The sequence below is a fragment of the Chinchilla lanigera genome, unplaced genomic scaffold, assembly GCF_000276665.1.
Source record: "Chinchilla lanigera isolate Chin_1 unplaced genomic scaffold, ChiLan1.0 scaffold00045, whole genome shotgun sequence".
Lineage (NCBI taxonomy): Eukaryota > Metazoa > Chordata > Mammalia > Rodentia > Chinchillidae > Chinchilla > Chinchilla lanigera.
This window is the reverse complement of record NW_004955446.1, coordinates 4,032,347-4,055,666: the sequence shown is the minus strand read 5'-3', so window position 1 is coordinate 4,055,666 and position 23,320 is coordinate 4,032,347. Positions and strand designations below refer to the sequence as shown.

The following is a 23,320-nucleotide window of genomic DNA, read 5'->3' as shown; positions in this document are numbered from 1 at the left end:
CTGTGTAAGTTTGAAGTTAGATAGTATGATTCCTAAAACTTAATCCGTCTCTTTTTCAAAATTGCTTTGTAATTCTTTTGCCTTTCCATAGAAATTTTAGAATCAGTTTGTCTATCTATGAAAAAAAAAGTCTAGGATTTTTATTTGAATATCATTAAGTTCATTGATCAGTCTAGGGAGAATTGACATCCTTACTATGTTGAGTTTTTTTTCACTGAACACCTGTGGTGTTTACCGACAGATTCCTAAACTATGTTAGTATTTTCTCTTCTCTCTTTCTCTCTCTCTCTCTCTCTCTCTCTCTCTCTGTCTTCCAGTTCAGAATGAATAGTTTCTAATGATCTTTCTTCAGATTCACTGATACTTTTTTTCCTCTGTCACCTCTTTCCTGCTACTGGGCCATTCTAGTGGACTTTTCTGTTCTAACACTTTTTTTTTATTAGTATGTTTGTAGTTTGTACACATCTTAATTTCTGCTTTCATCCCTTTACCCTCCCCTCCATCCATCTTTTGATCTCTACTTTCTATTATCTATCTTTTATTTTGCTTTTTATTTATAAATATCTATCTTTATGTTGAGGCATTCTGTCTTTCCACATTTTTCTAGTGTTTGCCCTTACTTCTTGAAGCATGTTTGTAAAAACTATTTGAAAGCCTTTGTCAAATATTTTTAATATGTTATCTCAGTGTTAATATCTGTTCATCATCTTTTCCCATACAGATTGGGATTTTTCTTTCTATGCTGAGTAATTTTTTATTAGATACTAAACATTTTGAATATTATGAGTTTCTGGGTCTTGTTTAAATCCTGTGATGAATTTTAATATTTTGTTACAGCAGACAATCCGTTTGGATTCAGTCCACAAGTTCTGACAAGCCTTCTCTGGGTTTTTGATTTCGATATCAATCTTGTTTTCAGTGCCTTTGCATTGCTACTTGCATCTGTCTTGCATATGAGCCACTGCCAGTCTTTGATATGGTTATTAAGAAGATCCCCACATGCTCCAACTTGATGGGGTCTCTTTCCTTCACAATTGTCTCAGCACTTTCGACCGTCCTGGGTTTCACCTTTTCTACCCTTTAACCAGAAAGTTGGAGCACTAGTTACACTGTTTTGTGATGTACTTCTGATACAGGAAAATAAAAACTCCCAACCTGAATGATATATGGGACAAGTTCATGTTTTCTAAAATCCAAGAATGAATTTTAGGAACAATGGAGGTTAAGAGCAGAATGTATTTATTGAGGGAAAGAAAGCTTCTATCCAAGAGAGGGACAGAAGAGGGGCCCAAGCAGGGTACCCAAGACTCTGTCTTTTCTAGGGACTTTTATAGAGCAAAACCACGAGGTGAGGTGGGTTCACGGTAGGGGAAAACGGACAAAACCATGGTCAGCCAATAAGAATTGTTCAGGTAGAATTAATTTGGGACCAAATGGGGAAGCAAGTCGCGTAGCAAGGGGGCATGAATACAGAACAGGGGCTTTTCTTGTAAGGGATTGGGTCAGGGACTCTTCAAGGTGATCACTACCTATTTGGAATGTCAATCCCAGATGTCCATCCCTTGGAAGGTAAGAGGGTGTGTTTGTTTAGTCGTTTTTCTTGAGGTCTGACCCACAGGTATCTTATCTTGTCTTTCATGTTGGCTCCTTGGAGGGCCTGGCCCTGTCTGACTGCCTATAATATTTTTACCTAACTCAGCTGTCTGTAACACTTCCTGTGCTGTGCCTACCTTTAGGAAAGGGAAGGTGGGTGGGAGGAGCAACAAAGTTTTGATTGTTTGATTCATTGGTGGTTTGTTTGTTTGTGTTTGTTTCCATTTGTTTGCAATCCTGGAGATTTAACAAAGTTGTATCCCAGCGCTTTTAAGGACTCAGCTGCTCAGAGTTTGTTTAGTAATAATATCTTTTATTTTCCTTTACAGATTCTCTAATCAGCACTATGCAGATTTATGCATGACTAGAGAAGTGTCCAAATTCCATTGTGCTAAATTGGTGCACCTAGTAGGATGTCTCATATCCTCTAGATACACCTATTAAGAGCCTCTTTTTTTTTTTTTTTAAGAAAATTTAAGGGGCTGGGGATTTAGCTCAGCGGCAAAAGCGCCTGCCTGGCAAGCGCAAGGTTGTGAGTTCGGTTCCCGGTACCGGAGAAAAACCAAAAAAAAAAAAAGAAAATTTAAATGGTACTGAATTCTAGGTATGAATAATGCTTTTTTCTTTTTTAAAAAGGAAGTATTTTACTAATTGCTCTGAATTGTTCTTAGTGAGGAGTGTATTTCTTGGGGAAAATACTGTGTCTTGACAGCCTCACAGGTTGAAGAACAGCACCTTAGGAGCATCCTCAAATCCCAGAAGGTAATCACTAAACTGCAGTGCTCAAGAGAGGAGGGGACTGGCTGGTGTGGAAAGATGCTGTGGCCCATGTGAACTATCTCCAGGAGCTCTTAACAGCCCTCACTGAAGTTGTGCTTATGTGAGTGGTGTTTGCTTAGAAACTCAAGAGAGCTAAGATTCTAATTCTCTTCACATACTGTAGGCCAGAGAAATCTAGAGTACAAGAGGCAAAAGAGACCTGAAGATCATAAGACATGCTGGCAGCTGAGATCTCTAGAAAGATTTGCATTTCTGTGGGCAATAAAGGGGTACAGAGGTCCCCATAGAAGAGATAGTTCATCATAGGATAATACCCAAAACCTTGAATCAAATTAATAAAATGCACGTGGCTCAGTTAATCTGAGCAAAGCAATATTAATATTTCATCAAAAGGAGAGTGTTATTTCACTATAAAAGCTTGTTACTAAATAATTACCAAAAAAGTTGATTTGTCTTTTATTCACTAGTTACAAAGTACTCCCCCTTGTACTTCTTGCCAAGACTAGGAAATCTCAACATTAGAATTTTAACTAAGTGATTGACTGCAAAACAAATACTCATTCATCAGATTTGGGGAGTAATCTTTTCAGCGGTTGCTGTAATTGTGCTTTACATGGGCTTCATCGGGTCTCTAGAGTTTCTGTTTGTTGAGTTGCCATCCTTAGTTCAGAAGTCCTCACTTCCAATCTGTAGATGAATTGTGATGTTTTCTTGCATTCTAATAAGGAGCCTTTTGTACTCATTAAATTGCTGCTGTCATGTATCCCTTATTCTTGTTACTGAATCAGAACTCTAAATAATATGCTTTTTCCCCTTAAAATGTCTTTTAAAACATATAGGGCCTACAGCAGGAATTACAAATCCCCAAACTTTGTATGAAGACTTATTATCTACTTAAACTGAATCTTTCAGTGGCCATAGTGCATAGTATTTGTGAGTTCTATTTAGTCAAATAGGTCAGATTAATCCAGCTTATATGTTTTGAAAACTATTCTTATTTCATATGAGTATTTTCATGTAAATAATGCATGAGGTATAACATGAAATAATGTTAGACTTCACACTCATCCACACCAAGTTATCATCTGATACCCCAAGTAAGATAAGATGCCATTTTTGAAGGTTTCTTCTGAGAACAGGAGGTGGATGTAAATGATGAAGCACTCTCACTGGCATTGGCGAGAAGCCTTGTACTGTTCACATAGGGCTCTTAGCTCCACTTTCGCCTGCCCATGTAACATGGGGCTGCTGTCCTCTTGTTATCTGCGGGGAAACTGCCTAGATAGCGAGGGTAATAACATGCCAGAGCAGGAACCCATGGACCTTGTGGAAAATGCTGAGTGTACTATGCCTCATCAGTCTTTATTTAATTCCTTACTTGACCAAAGAGAGATTTCAGAGCTCTACCATTGTTTAGCTCAAGTTTGATTCTTGTTAGTTCACTACATTAAAACAAATAGCAACCAAGGAAAGGTTTACAATGAGCAAATTTGTTCTGCCCCAAATAGCATCACATTTTCATAGGCTTTTTGTTTTGGCATTTCTGAAGAGTTACTTCAAAGTGAAATCTCTTCATTTCTTTTTTTTGGGGGTTTTTTGTTTTTTTTTTGGTTTTTTTTTCTGGTACTGGGAATCGAACTCACAACCTCGTGCTTGCCAGGCAAGCGCTGTGCCGCTGAACTAAATCCCTAGCCCCCTCTTCATTTCTTTTAAAATCAATAATTTGCCAGGCATGGTGGCATATGTTTGTAATCCCAGCCCTTGGGAGGCTGAGGCAGGAGGAGCACTATCAGTTCAAGACCAGCCTGGACCACATTGTGAGTTCAAGGCCAATCTGAAGTATATAACAAGACCTTGTCTCAAAAAAATTAATAAATCCAATAATCAAGTATATTTTAAGCCATTTGTCAGTTATTCTAATTAATAAGATCATACATACTCCATCAGATAATTGGTATTATTCCCATTCTGTAAAAAAGCAGCTGAGGTTCAAAGAAACTAGGTTATGTGCAAGAGCACATGGTAATACATGGTGGTGCTGTCTGTGAGAGACTATGCTGCTTCCAGAACACCAGCCTCTACCAACAGTGATTCCAACATGAAATAATAATACCTAGGACAAGGAGGGAAAAATCAACTTCATCTTGGATTCTAAACTGCAGCACACGATTATAGCCTGCATCACCCATTCCCATCTTTGGAATACTTTGGACATTCTTTAAAAAGTGCACTATCAGGCAAGCCCCCTTTAAAACAATAATATTTTTCCCACTGAGAGTTTTGAGATCAAAGTCTACTGTGTCATCCCACATATATACTTATACAATGGGCTCTCTGGTCAGACTACCTGGGTTCAAATCCCTGCTTTGACAGTGACTCCTAAATAACCTGAGCAAGCAACCTGACTTCTAATTCTCAATTTCTTAACCTGTAAAGTAGCGATAATACCACCTCAGAGTTATTATTAGAACTGAATGAGATAATTTGTGGAAATCACTCTATACAGGGCCTGACTCATACAAAAAGCCCTGGAGATATTAGGTATGAGATAGGGAGTGAAATATATGGTATGTGGGGTGGTATTGATAAGGCTTGACATATTACTCAAGCAGCACAAACTAAACATTCTAAATTAAATTGGCAAGCATTAGTTATACAGTCCTCTTGATCTAATAACCTCAAAGAAAAATAATATATGGAGAAAAGCTTTCTTTTCATAATATGTGAAGTTAGTTTACTTCAGCTGTGTTATCGGAATCAGGGAATGTAGACACACTCACTGAAGTTGCCAGGAGCACTTGATGGTGCTATGTTATAATATGTTGATAAATGGAGAAAAGAAGAGCTTTGTTTTTTAAAAAATTTTAAGTTGTTTAACTGAATCCAGATTATAAAATGCTGAGGCTGGCAGAGCCTAAAGTAAATTTAGTGTTCATAGACAAAGAGGAGAGAGGAGAGCAGATGAGATTACCTTTTCTATGTTGGATTTATATAGCCATGGATCGTGGATTATTCAGGAAAAAAAGTGGTACATGCATAAGTTATTTACTGTATTTCTATTTCTATGGAAAGAAAGCTTTAGGAGCAGAGGTTCTTGGGATTAGCAAAATGTTATATAAAAAAATGTCATTTCACTATGGTTGTTATGAGTAGTAACACAGCCAGAGAAAAATGAGTTATGACACATAAGCAACCAAAAAAATTACCAACATGTGTTCTCATATTTAACCATTATCTGAGAGAAAGTTAAATAATACTGAAAGCAAGATAGAAAAATCCAAGTGGTAAGGTTTCAGGTGAAGTTTAGTGAAGGAAGGTGCCTAATTTCTACGTACTTCTTTGCGCCTCTTTAAAGATAATTTTAAATAATATGTCAGTTTCTTAATATAGATTTAAATGAAGTTAATACTAATTGTGTTAATTTTTTCAAGTAACAATTTGTATATATAATACATGTTCTATATATAACATTAAAAAAGAAAGAAAAAAATCTTTAGTAATTTTAGGTCTCACAAGTAGTCATCATTAAGGTTTTTATCTGTCTTCCCAGAAATGTACATACAGATGCCATACCACTTTTTGTCCTTCGTTTTTAGTATATTATTGACATCTTCACATCATTGAATATTCTTTTATGGCATCTCATATGATGGCTGTATAATATTCTATCATGAAAATCTAACATAATCTAATGTGCACTTCTTCAGTAAAGTTCACCTCATTTTTAATTACCAGCCTTTCATCAGTAAATAAAACAGTGCTTCAATATTTTATGACTCTAAAAGGAAGTGAAACTGCTAAGTCTGGTTGGCTTTTTTAGGAAAAAAATTAATTGATATATAATCTACAAATGAGAAAATGTACAATTATCTTTTCACTTTGATGAATTCCGACAATTGCATACACCCACAAAAACCCAAAACAATATTTGTATCACGCTAGAAAATTTCTTCAATCCCCTTCCCCCGCAATCCCCTCCCAACCACTATCTGATTTCTGTCAGCTCCACTGTGCCTTTGATAACATTCACTAGATTGCACTGTAGGGAGCTGAATCATTTCTACCTGTACAAATGATGTATGAAATGTGCTAGTTTCTCCTTACCCTGGAGTGTATGTAAATATGTATGTTTTATGTCACAAATTTCAGATACAGATTTATTTATTATTGCCAGCCTATAATTTGTGTTATTTTGTATTTCTACATTTACTGTTAAAGTTGAACTTTTTCAGTAGGTTAACTGGCCATTTATATATTCATCATTGTGGTGGTTGTTAATTGTGTAATCTCTTACACTTATTTACTTTTTGTCGATTTACAAAAACTCAAATATTTTGTTGTAAGTCTTTTTACCAGTTTGTCATTTCCCCATAATTTGCTTATGAAGGTTTATGTTTTGTTATGAGCATACTTTGAAATATTTGTACTACCAAATCTGCCAGTCTTTTCCTGCATGTTCACTGGTGTTATTCTTAAAGTGTTATTATTAATCTCAAGATTATATCAGTATAATTATATCTTTCTGTAGTATTTTTATGGTCTTATTTTTATTCTTAATTCACATCAAAAACCCACCTGGAATTAAATGAGTGGATAATGTGGTACATTTTTACTTTCTTTTAGTTATCCACACCTGGAAAAAACTTAGACAATAGACCGTGGAATCAATAAAAAGGCCCCATTATTTAACAGGTGGCTGCTACCTGAATTGTAGCCCCAGTGCCAAGAAGGAAATAATTAGTCTTTAGGCAGACCTTCAAAGTAATGGAAAAGATCACATATGGAAAACAAATAAGTAGCATGAAGAATAAAAAGAATTAAGTCGAGCATGTTTGAGTGCTATTTTTTGGTATAGGTATAGAAATGTTTTTATGAGAAGTTTGAGTAGAAGATTTTCCATCTCCCTGATACACTGACCAAAATCACAAAGGATTAGTTCAGAAGTCTCAGAGTGGATCATCACAGTTCCTTTTATTTTACATGATGTGAATCCCCAGAACACATTCAGGATGGCCATGTATAAATGCAAACCACAGAGTCCTCTTCATTAATTTATTAATCTTCCAACTCCCTGCCATTTTTATTATTGATATCCCTTCTCTGAGGTCAATGAGGATAATCACATTAAACGTAACTGTTTCAGGTTTTGTATGCAGATAATTCACTTAACCACATTAAGTAAGCTGATACACTTGAGTTGTTTTTTTAATAGAAGTAAAAGTTAAAGTAAGAACCTAAGCTACACCAAATATTTAAAAAACACCCATCTCCTTTAAACCTGGAAGCTGGGTACTGTTACTGTGTCCATATGATATGCAAGGAACCTGGGAAGTGATAGAGCTCAGAAATAGCCAGTTGTTCATGGTTGAGCCATTTGATTCCATTTGTTTCCAAAGATGTTCTCTCTCATTTGTGATTTTGTACTCCTTATATGTGATATCATCACATTTTCACTATTTAAAAAAACCTTCCCTAATTTGAACAGTGACACACCGGTAGTGTTTCATGGCATTCTACACAGAATATATCAGAGACTCTCACATCCAAGGAACAATTTCTCTGAGCTAGCCTGCCTATTTTTCATATTTTCTAAGAAGACACTGTTGTTTTGGTTGCTGTTTTAAATTGTAATAATAAGCCCAAACAAGTTATGTCAGAACATTAATAACCTTTATTAAAAAATTGTCTAGCCCCTTTCAAATCTTGAAAGATGTTAAATTTCATATTCATAATGTGGTATTCGCTGTATTATTAGAAAATTAAAATTCAGAAAGTTATTTAAAAACTTATTTAACTTGAACAACAAGTTCCTACCACATTTACCCATAACTTTTCATACGAATATAAATAGTAGAGTGGTTATAAGCATGGAATTTATAATCAGACCTGAATTTGAGTCCCAGTTGGAAACTTTACTTAGCTGTTCTAGCTTGGGAAAATTACTTAACCTTTCTAAACTTGTGCCTCAAAGTATAAACTGAGGATAATAACAGCATCTCTTTTGCTAAGTCAGCTTGTGGATTAAATGAGACACTTTTTTAAGAAGAGTTTAGCAAGGTGTCTGGAACCGTCAGTGCTCAGTAAATGTTGCCGTTCCGTTCACTGTTGTCGTTGTTAGTTTTTAGATTTAAGCACTGTCAATAGATCCATCCGGATGACAGTTGGAATTTATACCATTTCTTTAATGTTTGGCTCTTTTGTGACCTTTTCTAAGTCAACCCATAATTATTCAGTGATTAGCTTAAGTTTCATAATTCTCAGTATTTTGAAATAAGTCAAACATGAGGTTTGATTTTTCTTTTTTTTTTTTTTTTGGTGGGGTGGATAGTAATGCCTCATTAGTGAAATACTGGCTTTTTCCCGAGGCTTATAATAAAGAAAGTGTGGGGGTTGAGGACGCGCATTGGAAGAACAGTCATTGTAAATACAACCTAAATGTAAAGCAGAAGGATATCGTCACTTCTGAGAGCATAGAATTATAAGCTCAGTGTAATGTAAATATTTTTATTCCATTCCTCTCTCTTAGCCAAGTTCTAAGGTAAGTGAAAATGAAGCAAGGAGGGATCTGACTGTAGACCACGTTCCCTGGTTAGTGCTCATTTTATACAGGCCCATAAATAATGCTGAAAAAGACCCATGTGCTGCTTTATAAATAGGTCCTTGTCAGAGCCGCTGACCCTGAAGTGGTGATTATTTTAATGCTAAGCACTGTGGTGAATCCCTGAAGTCACCTCTTTCTCTGTTATTTTTTCTTTTGGGTGAAGAAAGCTCTTCTGTATTAACTCTGTGCTTTCATATGATTTGTCCTGAAATAAGTTTCTATCACATAAGAGAAGTTTGCTTTGTTCACAGATCTGATTTGAGACAGGCAGCTAGCCATGTATCCCAGCTGGCCCCCAGGCTTTTTTGAGTGGGAACTCCATCTCCCATGTCTATGCTGTTAGTCCACAGGCCGTAGATTACATGTTCTTGGTCAAGCAGTTATTTAAACCCTAGTGCAGGTGTAAGAACACATATCTCAGATTTATTCTGGAAAGGCTCTTAAATCTTTCCACCTGTGTCCTGCTAGATGTTAAACATGCTAGATAGGCAAGAAAGCCAAGAAACTACGCATTTTTCTGTTACTGTAGATATTTTGAAAATTACATCTTTCACAGTTAGTCCAATAATACTCACTATTTACTAAAGATACTCTATAATATGAGGATTCTTTTTAACCAAAGGGAGGAAAAAAAAACCAACATTTTTTAGAATGGGCTTTTCAAAACCCCAAACTGAGGGGGCAGTATTAGCGTTCCTTTAAAATTCAGAACAAAGAGAGATTTTTTTTTTTTCCATGTTAGTGGTGAACATTAAAAGAAAATTCGCTGGTTTTCATCTTTATTTTCTTTTTCCAAAAGTCTGTGTCTATTTTCCTCTTTACTTGCTTTTCCAAATGTTTTATTTTCCTACCCTTATTTTTGTTTGCTCAAGTGTTTCAAAATTTTTGTTCCTGTTTTTCTTCCACTGTCAATTTTTAAATCTCTCGTCTGAGGTTTTGTTTTGTTTTTGTTTTTTCTTTACCATTTCTGTCTGCATTTTTCTTTGCTTCATTTAAGTCACTGTTTTTGTTACTCACTTCAAGTCTGCCTTCGTCTTTTCTTTCTTGATTTCTTTCTCTTTTTGGCCTCTCCTGCTTCTCAGTCATCTCTCTGCTAGGCCACCCTTCTCTTCTCAACATGAGCAGTGCCAGTGACCTCATTTTCCTGACTTCTTTTTTAATATATTGGATCTCTGCTGTCTACTACATGTTGAAAAAAGAATTACACTCCTTTTTTTCCTATGCACTGGACTTTAAGCCCGCTAACATCTTACTTCATAAAGAAGCTTTAAACATTTGTCAAAAGAGAATATAGAGTTCCGTGCAACTGGTGATAGAGAAAAGCCCTAAAATTAAAAATCCATAAGGTTTTTACCTAAAGGTTATAATAGTTAAAATACAGAAATTAAAGCAACCAATTGATGTTTTAAACATTCTAGAAATCATAAGAGAATGTCAAAGAATTAAACAAAACAGCCAATTATATTCTTTAAATAATAGCCAAAGTGAACTGAAGATCATACAAAAAAATAGCTATAGTATTTGAAGTTAATGTCATTCTTTAATTTGACTACTTTTATTCTTTTTTTTTTTTTTCCAGTACCAGGGATCGAACTCATGACCTTGCGCTTGCCAGGCAGGCGCTTATGCCACTGAGTGGTATCTCCAGCCCTTGACTACTTTTAATCTGTAATTATCTGTAAAACGAAATAGAGAAAACCAAGTCTGCTGCATGTCTAAAAGTCCAGCACTGTTCCCGATGGCCCTAAGAGCCCGCTGCGGTGGTACCTTGGTACTTGTTAGTTCTAGGTGGTGCACTGAGTACCAAAATACCGTTTTGGCGTAAATGAGTGAGAAGCCGTGAGGCGGTGACATCAGTAAGGTCTAGTTTGCATGCTGGGTACCAAATGATGAGAACCAGAACAGCATTTTCACATCAAAATATATGAAGTACCAAATGTGACGAGTTCACAAGAGTCAAGTATCGAGGTACTGTGTGACTGTATTGTGGCCAGGAGCAGTATAAATGCATAAAACTCAGTATTTGCTTGGAAATTACCACTTAAAATTGTAATTTTCTTCAAAGAATCTCATTTGGCAAATATAAACTATCTGGCAGTGAGTTTAAAGAACTGTAAGAGACCTTACATGAATAAAAAAATACAAACTATTATGGGAATAGGTATTTTATGTTTCTGAAATAGGCAATTTTTTTATACTGAGCTACATACCCAGCCTTTTTGTTTTTGTTTGTTTGTTTATTTGGTTAGTTGGTTGGGGTTTTTGTTTTGTTTTTTAATTTGTAGGTGTGGTTTTTTTTTTTGTTAGTGTTTATTTTTATTTTTGTTGTGAGACAAGGTCTCACTAAGTTGCCCAGGCTTGGCTCAATCTTAGGATCCTCTTGCCATAGCTGCATAGTTAATTTTGGGTAAAACCCAAATTACCTCAGAATTATTCTATAAACTTAACATAATCCAAATAAAAATACAGTGGAAGAAGGGAGAGAGTAATAGCCAAGAATTTTTCTAGTTAAAAACAATAAAGGAGAGATAGCTCAGTGGGAGAGCAGCTGCCTAGCATGTTCACAGTGAGACCTTGGCTTCAATCCCCATCACTACATAGAAAGAAAAAATGGAAGGGAGGGAAGAAGAGAGGGAGGGAGAGAGGGAGGGAAGAAAGGAAGGAAGGAAGGAATGAAGGGAGGGAGGTAGGGAGGAAGAAAGAGAAAGAAAATAACCCTTTACTCCTTAGGTAGAAGTTGCCTGTAGTGACTTCCTTCCAAAGAGTACAACCTGGAAAGCAGAGGGGAAGTAACTGGAGAAAACTGAGAAATACCTCAGTGAGATAATCAGCAGTAATAAACCATGTTGGTACTATGTATCTTTGATACAATAGGAAAAAAGTTGCACTTTACATCATAAACCGAGTCTTATCCTGAGAAAATGAGCAAATTATACTGGTGTGGCATCCTAATAAATATCTAACCAGGTCTCCTCAAAACCACAAAGGTGATCACAGAAGCAAGGAGAAATTGCCACAGCCAAGAATAGCCTAAGGAGACTTGATACTAAATGTAATGCAGTATCACAAATGAAGTCCAGGAACAGAAAAAGGTTATTAGGTAAAAGCTAAGTATATTGGTGTACTAGGGCCACTGTAACAAGATACTACAGATGGAGTGGTTTTAACAACAGACGTGTATTTTCTCACTGGTTTGGAGAGTGGAATTCCAAGAACAAGACACTGGCAAAACTGATTTCTGGTGAACCCTCTCTTCCAGGCTTCCAGATGGCCTCCTTCTTGCTGGGTCTTCGTACAATCTTTTCTGTGTGCATGCGTGTGTCTTCCCCTTCTGATAAGGACGTGTGTCCTATGAGGGTAGAGTTCTACCGTATTCTTACCACCTCATTGAACCATGGTCACCTCCAGAAAGGCCCTCTTTCCAGATATAGTCAGCCGTGCCAGGAGGTGGGGCTTCAATGTATGAATTTAGCAATTCATGAAATTCAGTCCAAAACACAAAGGAACTCTAAATAAACTGTATGTTTTGTTTAATAACAACATACATTTAATGGTTCATTCAGTGTAACAATGGTACCATACTAAGGTAAGGTAAGTAATATAGAAACTGTTTTGAGCTCAAGTCCATTAAAAATAAATAAGCTTTGAGAAAGCTTATGTTCAGAAGCAAGTAAAGAGATAATGATTTTCCTAGTCAGGTGCCAATACATACTGTAAAGCCTCTGAGATGATGAGGTAGCCATTTAGGGAAAAATAAATAAATTAGAACTTTATCTGACCCAAGATATGTAAAAGAAACTTCTAAGTTTCTTTTAGTTTAACAAATAAAAAGAACAACTTGGCAGTGATAGGAGAAAATATACATGAATATTTTCTTGGTATTGATGTGAAGAAAGACTTCTTAAATACACTTTAAAGACAGAGACCCTGAAGGAAGAACTGCTCACTAAGACCATATAAAATATTGCACAGTTTTATAGAAAGAAGTAGGGAGGGAGGGAGACAGGCAGGGAGGGAATGTTGGAGGGAATGACAAAGAGAAGCTAGGTAGGTGAAATGAGATTAAAACAAAATAAAGGGACAAATGACAAAGTAGCAAACATATTTGTAATTTATGTGACAAAAGAGAATTATAACATGAAACATCCTTACCAATCCATAAGGGAAATGTTATTATGCCTTCTTTTAATGGGTAGAAAGAACGTACACATCATAAAGAAGAACTACAAATAACCAAAACCAAAAAAGGAAGGAAGGAAAAAAAGGAAGGAAGCAAGGAAGGAAGGAAGGAAGGAAGGAAAGAAGGAAGGAAGAAAAGGAAGGAAGGAAGAAAAGAAGAAAGAAAGCAAAATCAATGTCACTGGTAAAGCTAGATAAGGCTCTCTGCACAGGAGACTATAAATTGATATATTCTTTCTGGAGGGTGGGCAGTTAGACCATATGTATCAAGAAATCTAAAAGTGTACAAATCTTTGTCCTAAGAATTATACTAATAGGAATTTATCCTAATGATTAGTAAAAAATCTCTATTATAAATGTAAATTATATTTAAATGGGAAATCTATTAATACAGGAAGCTTAAGGGCAGAGCTAGGGCATGGATGGATCCAAATCCCACCAGGGTCAGGAATCATCTCTTTTTTGTCTGTCTCCTGCTCCATTTTCTCTGTTGGCCTCCTCCAAAAGTAAATTTCTTCCAGGGGTAGCAAAGATGGCCTCTGGGAGCACTCGATTATGCTTCCATTATGATTAATTCAGTACTTCCAAAGAAATGTCCCTGAGCCAATTCTGTTTGGCCTTCCTGAGTTCAAATCTCCATACCCTGATTCAGTTACAGGTTATTCCAGGCATTGTCTTACCGTGTGTCCTCTTCCTAGGACAAAGATAGGGGTTGTCATTCCTACCCAACCACATGAACTGAGAATGGAGAAAAGGCATTTCTGAAAGGAAGAAAAGGACTATGTTACCAAAAGAAAGAACGCTGGGCAGGCCTTAAAAAGTAGATATTTCCTACAATTAAGAAAATCCAAATACTGGTTCACATGGGTATTATTTACAGCACTGTTTATTCAGCTGGAGATGTGAACAAGCCTAAGAATCTTATAATAGGAGTTGATAGTAAATACTAGACATTGAATAAAACGATATAAAATATAACTATTCCTGTAAAAAGATACTTGTGATATAATCAGATGAGAAAACAAATTATAAAATGTATGCATTCTTAACCCTCCTGCGTACGTGTGTGTGTGTGTATGTAGGTTTATAATGCATTACACACATACGTACATAAACATGTATAGGAAAAGATAAAGGAAGTAATGCGCCTTTATTTTTATAGGAGTTATTGGTGAACCATGGAATTATAGGTAATTTTTGTTTTTTCTTTTTGCCTCTCAGAATTATCTTGCTTTGCAAAAAGAAAAACACAACAAAAAACCAATGACTATATATTACTTATTGTATGAAAGTAATAAACTAACACTGCTATAATATTTTTACTCTGTGAGTAGTTTATACCCTTTGAATGAATGATGCTCTAGTATAGGGAGAATATATTTAGAAAGGGACAGTAAGCCTCCAAGATTAGTTGAGGTCAAATAAATTATGTGTATATGCTGATGCACATAAAAATATTTTGAAAAGTGTCTACAGTATTAGCATACCAAATTATAAAAATGATATATAAACACAATTTATATGTAACACATATATACATTGTTATGAAGTGTGCCCTCCAAAAAATTCATATGTTGACATTCTAGCAACCAATATGGTAGTATTGAGGGGTGGGGACTTTGAAAAGAATTAATTATAGATGAGATCAAAATGGTGAGACACCCTGATGAGATTAGTGTCCTCTTAAAAGGAGGAGACCAGAGCATATTCCCTCTTTCTGTCTCTCTCCCTACACACACACACATACGCACACGCCCTCACTAAGGAAAGGTCATATGAAGACACAGAGAGAAGGCAGTCATCTGCAACCAAGGAGAGAGTCCTTCCCAGGTATTTATCTTGCTTCATCTAGGATGGTGGCAAACATACGACACGCATGCCACAGCAGCTGTTTATATCATTGAAAGCTTGAAAAGGTTCACCATCACTGATCTAGGACTTCTGTCTTCAGAACTGTGAGACAGTAATTTCCTCTGGGTGTTTAAACCACCCAGTCCATTATATTTTGTTTTAGCAACCCAACCTGAGTAAGACACATTGAATGCAATATAAGTTGAAATGATGATGCATGTTTGGACCACGCTCTTCAGTAGGTCGTTTGTAAAGGCCTATTGAAGACCTGAGTTTTGCTCCTCACTCTACCCATGTGAGGTCAAAGGTGTGCACTTTACCATCCCCTCCTCACAGATGAGGAACACAGGCCTGAGAGCCCAGTGACTTCCATACAGTCACAGTTAGTGACTGAATTGTAGCTCCAACCTAGGTCTTCTGTCTTCCATCCCCAAAGGTCTCCATGAAAAATGTTACAGAAATCTAAAGGTGGGAGCATGCCATGAAGCCCAGGGCAGTCAGAGAAGACCTGTAGGAGAAAATAGGAATTAATCTTGGCTCTGAAAGAACCAGGGTCATACTCCCATGGGATGGAGGTGTAGAGCATTCCGGAGGAGTGATTCGAACAGAAGTATGCTGCGGCCCATCTCTATTACAGAACACTGTGTTTCTTTCAAAAACTCAAATGTGGGCAACACTTGCAAATTGTTTTGTCTTGCTGAAATTTTTATTTACAAACAAATAAAAGGCTGTTTCTGCTTTTCAACTGTAAGTCTTTCAAGCCACCCCCCAAAAAACTTAAACCAGATCACTTAGGTTTGTGATCTATAATCACTAGAATGACAAATTTAAATAATAACCAGGAGCTATTTAGTTGGGTTTCTTAAGAATTCTAATTTAATAAAAAAATGAGAAGCTGTCAACACAGTACACAGACAAATTATGTGTATGAAAAATTATGTGTATTCCATTCACAAAGAGCAGCAAGGCCTCTCAACCCATGTAGGGGAGATTGAGGACAATAAGTGCATTTTCTCCCACCTCAAAGCTAAGCATACCCAAGGCAAATGTTAATCTTTAAGCAATTTAACTGGCCCATTTGGGAAAGATAAGTGCTGGCTTTTCATAGCACAAATTTAGTGTTGGTGGAAATACCTTATTTCAGCTTTTTCATTATTACCCTTTTCTCTCTTATTATGAGATTTGAAAAGTTACTTACCTAAAAAACCAAGATTTTATGAACATAGTTGCTAAATATTTTGAAATAATATATTGATGCTATCAAGGAGAAACATGAACAAAGCCAGAATTCTAGGCAAAGGTTTTGGTGACTGACTTCCCAGAATTATTTACAGTGGTAGCTCTGTTCAAAAACTTAATTTGTTTTACAGTTTTGGGGAAGATGGCTGCATTTGTGTTTGTGTGGGGAAGATGGCCACGGTTGTGTTTGTCACCCGATGTGGAGTTTATGAACAGAAGCAAAATTTTGTTGAAGACTTTTGTTTGAGAACTGCATTGTTTGCAAACAGAAGTGTTCATGAGCCAAAGTACCACTGTACTTACTTGTAAACATTTATTGAGGCCGTTCTTCTTGCCGAGCATTGCTGAATGGGACTGGTAGAGACCAATAAAACAGGGCCACCTGTGGCTTGGTGAGAACGAAAGCATGCGGCAGTTGAAGAGCCTAAGCCAGAGCAATGCACACTAGTCTCTGGGAGCCCAGAAGAGGGTCTTAATGCTCCGGGATCAAGAGCAGGCCAGGCCAGAAGAGGAATCAGGGGGGCAGCTCAGCCTCCAGGATCTCATGGGAGGGAGAAGAGAAGTCTCTGGTGTCCACAGAGGCAGCAAAGAAGCAGAAGACTCAGGGTTTCTTCAGGAACCTGAAAATTATTTAGGATGTCTGGAATGTAAGATGTGATAGGCAGAGCTTAGTGAGGGGAGCAGGAGCCAATCAGAGAAATCATAGAAGAAATTTGGTTTCTTTTTGCAGACAGTAGAGAGCCACCAAAGGATTTAAACCAGGAAGGTTTTCATGGCATGACTTGCAGCATTAAAAACATATATTGGATACCGTCATCAACCATAAGGCAATCCTTAGAAATCCAGTGCCTGAGAGGAGATTGCCAGACACCCACCCCCAAGGGTCAGCCCATGGGCCCTTAGCTCTGCCCCTTGTAGACTTTTCAGCTGAATGGAGCCCTCCCTGGCATCCTCATTTTAAGATGAACAAGGAGAAATGGGGACTGAGACTCCATAAAGCAGTGATTTAAGGCAATAAGAGGATAAAATTTTATAGTGGAAATTAATGGGTTTTTTGAGTAAACTTTTCCCCTAAGATGTGCCCACATTGCTCAAGACAATTTTGGAACTTCTCTTTTGGAATTGCTTAAAAGGCCAGCATGGAAGCTACACAAGTGATCGTTCTTATCCCTTTTTAGCTGCATTTTTAAAATGTTGTACTCCAGAATAAGCACCACTGAATCTGATTTTTTTTTAACCTTTTACTAGAGGTTAGGACTGAACTAGCATTTGATTTATTCCAAAGTTAAATACATCTTCACAGGATGAAAGTTGTTGCCTCTGAAGACGTTCAAGAAAGTACCTGGTCTATGAGTACCATTCAGCTACAAGATGCTGCGCTCTGAATCTCGGAGATTCCCTAAAAGAGAGAGGTGATGGACTGGGTGAAGCTCAGTGGTAAAGCATTTGCTAGGAAAATACGAAGGTTCAATCCCAAGCACCCCCAAAAAAGAAAAAAAGAACTGAGGCGCTCATGCTGTCCCTCCTGCCTGCCCCGTCCAGTGAGTGTGGGGACTGCAGGAGAAAGCTTTTGTTAAAGCTCTGTGCCGTGGATGCTCTGATTGTTGTCTCCTCCTCGTAAGCAGTTCCCAAGTGTGTTAGCCACGTGGCGGTGTCTGTGTCTTCCCTAGAAGTTCACTTCAGGGGAGTAGGACCTGAGTCTTACTTCGCTTTGTGTCATCAAACCTAGCATTGGCCTTACACATAAAAGCCCCTTAGTGTTTGCTGAGTGAATAAATGAGTCTATCTCCTTGCCTTGTACTCAGATTACGTATAAAAAATGGGTAATGCACTTGAGATGATTCCACTCAAATAACAGACTTAATGGCCATTTAAGCTTCTTCAAGTTTGTGAGTAGTTTGTCATTAAAATCCAGCTATTCTCCATCTCTGAGGGGGCCAGAAAATTGACAATGAAGTCAATCAATCCAAAAGTATAAAGGTTCTTAAAATTTAGCTCTGTGGCCTTCATTTTGCACTACTTCTGGAGGTAAAAGTCTTGCATGGGTGTTTTCTTTTTAAAGCTGTTCAGGTGATTTTAACACACAGCCTCCATTCGATGCAAGGGCTCTACAAGTACACTTTGAGAAACATTGCTTTAAAGACAAAAAAACTTTCACTCCAGTTCTACTTAGATGCCGTAGGATATGGGAAAAAAACAGGAGGCGTTCTCCCGCTGCAGTATCAAAGAATAAAAACTCAAAATCACTGATGTAAGTGCAGTGCAAAAGCAACTCTCAACATGTGCTGAGCTGTGAGAGGTCATGAAGAGGTGGACTTGAGTCGTCTGCAGAGTCTAGTAGATCTTTTCAGAAGTTTATCATTAAAATACAAGGTAGCTCCTGCCCACAAAAGGCAGTCAAGTGTTGGCTAAGCAAGCCTACCAGTACCTGCCGCAGCCTTGGCCATTACAAAGGGTCTGAAGGCTTCACTCTCACCACAAATCAACATCATCACCACTGGGAGTGCAACTGCACAAACCTCAAAGTATCTCAGCTCACAGACTGCTCACAATTCAGCAAGCAAGCAATTACAAAACGGTGAGAGTTAATGAAGGAAATAAAATAAGGCTGATGAGATAGGAAGCAACCAGTCGTTAGAAAGTTTTAACAGTCAGACTAAAGTACTTCTGTCTAATCCAATAGCCAGTCACTCCTGACCAAAGGCATGCTACCAAAGAAATGTATAAGGAAGATTATTTTAGAACTTCTGGAAAAATGTGGAGAGTGAGAAATAGTACGGCTGCAGAAGAATCTAAAATAGAGATCATAAATGTTTCCCAAAAAAGTTTCTTAATTAGAGTAAATTGGACATGGGAAGGGGTAGTTTATAGAATTCCCTATGAACAAAAAAGCTGTTCACATTATACCAACATAAATAATCTACATTCATTTCTATCCGAAATGCATTACTAATATTGGAATTTTAAATCTTGCATCCCCCATTGGTCCTAAATACTATCATATTTTAATCTATTACACAATTGTGTGAGAACTTTAAAAATTGGGTGTCAGATTACTGAAGAATCAGTTGTTCATTTTACTTTCATTTATAATTTTGTGCAGCCCCACATCACCCCCCAAAAATATTCCTGCAAAACACAACCTCTATGTAAATAGTAAGTCTCCATATTTTTATAACACATAAAGTCAATGTGAAAGAATGTGAGCCTATGTTAAAACTAATATTTCGTCTTTGCCTTCAAGTGAACAAGTTCTAAAATTTTCATATGTAAATGATTAGTGTGCAATTAACTCCAAAAGAATTCACCGCTCTTACTGGGCCAATTGTATGACCAGCCGCAGAGTGGATAGTATTGAGTCGTTGGGACACACAGACTAAACTACCAGACCCTGCTCTACTCCAGTTAAGCCTGTGTTCTCCGTCTGCACGCCAATCCTCACAGGAGACTGAGGTGCGGGCAGGCTTTCAATTCATGCAGCCTGTGATTTATGCAGGCACATAGGTCAGGAGTTTATTATGCTGAAAATCATAATAACTGTTTTGTTTTCCTTTTAAAAATGAAGTGACTGAAGCATGTTGAAAGATAAATGGGTGGAGCATTTTGATTATGCTTTTATTTCTATTGAAGGTTAAATAATATTGCCGAGTTACCAGCCATGCTAAGTATTATGATATTAAATCTGAAGTAGTTTGTAAGCTGATAGCCCCTTCTCTCCTCTGGGCTTACGTTCGTTATTAATCAAAATGTTGGACTTGTTTAGTGCAGTGGTGTATGAAACAAACAGTTGAAACAGACAGCTCCTTTAATTTACAGCTTTCTGGGTTTTCAAATTTGTAAGAAAATTTGTTTCTTCTTGTAGACTTTGTGCTGTTGTTCACATGTCTAGATTTCATTTCTTATACCAGAGCCAACTAAATCCAATAGTTGCAAGATTCTCTCATGGCATAAAAAGGAGGAAGGTGCCTCTTTATGTTTTTAATTAACAAAGTCTGGTAAAGTCATTTTTGAAACATGGATAATTTCTTCTAGAAATGAGTATTACAAAAAACGTCTGTATTTTTGAGCAGAGAATAGGGTCATTAAAACAGAGGCTGTATATGTAGAGAACTATTAATGGGTAACTAAGGGTAATAGAGTAGTAGAGTTTTTAAAATATTAATATAAGCATACTGAATAAAAGTATGTGAAAGGGCCAGTGATTCCAGTTTCTTCTTGGTGCTGGCTTAGGCATCAACACAACCTCTCAGCACATAGAGAGCTGCTAAGAACTTACTGAAGTGCAGTACAGGGCTCTAAGCTCCCCATGATGTGTAGCAGTGAACCTTTAACGGATAAACTTGCCATGCTTCTAAGCTTGTTTCCTGTCAGTGGTAATACTCTTAAAATTTCTAGAGCGTTCTTTGTGGGAAACAGAGTATATGTTGTAAGAAGTATTGAAGAAAACAACATCTCTCACTGTCTGAAACAAAAAATGCTAAATGTGTTACTTAAGTAAAAAATAGCTGTGCTCTTAGGCACATCCTCTCCAAGCAAGGTAGGTTGCAAATTTTATATAGTTTTGGGGGTCACTAATTCTTTAAAGGATGACAAGAGCCCCAGAAGCACCAGTGTTCAAAAGAGACTATTGCAATTCAGAAGCATTTCACCCAAGTGAGTCTACCACTGCTTGGCCAACGTTCAAACACATGAGAATATTCCAAGGTGTATGCACTGAAGGAAGTTGTCATTCATCTTTTAGACCTACATAAATCATCATTAATTGGTTGTGTCCCTTGTAATTGTCTAACTGGTTCTAGTTGTTACTTATTACTGCAGCTACTGAATGATAAACCTTTACTAGGACTTGGAAATTGCTAGTAGCTGGGAGATTATTTTACTCTCAGAAATTAATCCTGAAACACTGTAGGAAATGGAAAGCAAAAGAAAATCAGACACTAAGATCCCATGTAAATACAATGACTATTCGATGCATTTCCTAAATAAGGGTGTTTATTAAAGCATTGGGAATATAAAAGTCAGCAGATTTCACATTTGAGCGGTATGTTTAATTACTGAGGTCAGTTATAAAATGTGATACAATAATTTATAAAATAATGGTAAAGTATAAAACTGAAGGTGATTTCCCTCATTTGTAAATTAAAGTAGGTTCTAGGTCACCCACGTGTCACTCGCACTTATTACGTTGGAAGACACTTTCTTAGGTGAAGAAGCAGATGGAAAAGGTGCTAGCTTCAGCTTGTTGGGCCTGAGGAACAGCCGCTCCTGTATCCTTAGGAAGGACAGTGTCACTTTTGTAGCATTGTGTCCCCCAAACCTTTTAATATTCTTCAAATTCGAGGTATATAGGAATTTGCCACACAAATAATGTCACTTGTCATTTGTGTTACTACAGAGAAAATAGCGTAGATGGTCTCTGCTACTTCCTCTACCCAAATCTCTGCTTTTGTAGGGCAAAAGAAATTAATGTCATACTTGAGCTCCATCTGAAAGTTATAATAGGTCCATAAAGAGTGATAGTCCTATAGACATGTAGTGCTGTCTGTTGGGGTAAAGGATAGTGAACATAGGACACACCTATTAAAGATAATTTTTGTTTAAATAACTATACTAGCTAGTGTAATGGAATAATAAGTAGGAAAAACCTTAACAGTTGTTTTGTTTTTTGTTTTGTTTTGTATAAAAATTCAACTTTTCTCTTTCCAAATGCAGACTCCCCTGAAGTCTGTTTTATTTACTTCCCTGCTTATTCCTGACACCTCCTACTAGCAGCATAGCTAATCACTTACATATTCTCTGTTGCTAAGGATAGCCAGCTTATGACCACTTAGGTTTCAAGCACATGTTGATACCTTAAGACCAGTAAGCATTTGCTAAAGTAGGAAAGCAGGATGGTTAGATTTGTTGTAATCAACAGTCGGAGGAGAAAATTAGTCCATGGAGTGATGCCAAAAGTTTTTCTTTTTGTGTGAAAAAAAAAATGTATTTTTAACTTAGCAATTCCCCAGGAAAGAGAGTCATAATACCGTATGCACATCACTTTTAAATTCTCTTAATTTATTCCTTACTCTTGACCCATGAAAGTACTGAAAATCAAACAAACAAACAAAAAATCATATAGGACTGGTGTATTGTCTGGTGTTGTGTTCTGCAGTCTGGCTTGCTCTGGTTAAGTGAGTGTGCTTTTCAAAGAAAGCCAATTGAAAGTGTTCTCTCCGTATGATTGGAAGAATACTTCTGGGTAGAACTCAACCTCCCACCAGGGGAGGAATGTCAAATGAGGACCGAAGCAAAGAACTCGCTACTGGAAATACAAATCAGCAGAACAACTCCAGGCATGTTTTTCAAATTTAAGTGTTTTCTGAAAAGTTGCTCTCCCTGTGGTATAAACCCCAGAAAACAGTCACCCCATTTGGTGTTCTGTACCCTTTTGGCTCATTCTGCCAGTGATAAGTGAAGTATAGAATTTCTGCCTTCAGCTCTCTTACCAAAATTCACCGAACCGTCTCTCCCCCTCTTTAGGATGTCACATGTACTTCAGTTTGAAGATAAAAGCAGAAAAGTGAAAGATGCAAGCATGCAGGACTCGGACACATTTGAAATCTATGATCCTCGGAATCCAGTGAATAAAAGAAGAAGAGAAGAAAGCAAAAAACTAATGAGAGAGAAAAAAGAAAGGAGATAAAAATGGTAGTAATAACAACCAGAACATCCTGGAAATGTGCCTGCAGTAAATGGCCTCGTAACAGCCATTGTTCCAACAGTATCACTTAGTGTGTGAAAGTATTTTTGAAACCGTTGTCTTGTTTTGTAAATTGTGGATTGATACCAGCAAATGCTTTTGGTTACTGGTACATGCTTTTTTTCCTAACTGACCTTTTGTATTGCTACATTTGAAATAAAACCACTTTCCTTCTAGTTTACACATTAACTGTTTGCAGACTGATCAAGCATGTTTGTGCCCTTTTTCTTTAAAATATCTAAAGGCTTCATTTTCAAGATTTTTTATCAGAGTTTCTCTCAGAAAGAATATTTGAAGGAAATATCCCTGGTACTCACTTTGGAATATAATCAAAA

General features: G+C 37.0%; 1 protein-coding gene across 1 annotated transcript in view; it reads left to right on the top strand.

Annotated features, from left to right (window-relative positions):
* Positions 1–23,174, top strand: part of Cwc27 (CWC27 spliceosome-associated protein homolog) — a 197,952-nt gene extending 174,778 nt beyond the window's left edge. Inside the window, exon 14 of the mRNA XM_005392634.1 lies at positions 22,766–23,174. Within this exon, the coding sequence (XP_005392691.1) occupies positions 22,766–22,928 (163 nt within the window). The 3' untranslated portion in view covers positions 22,929–23,174. The remainder of the gene's footprint in view (positions 1–22,765) is intronic.
* The last annotated feature ends 146 nt before the right edge of the window (positions 23,175–23,320 follow it).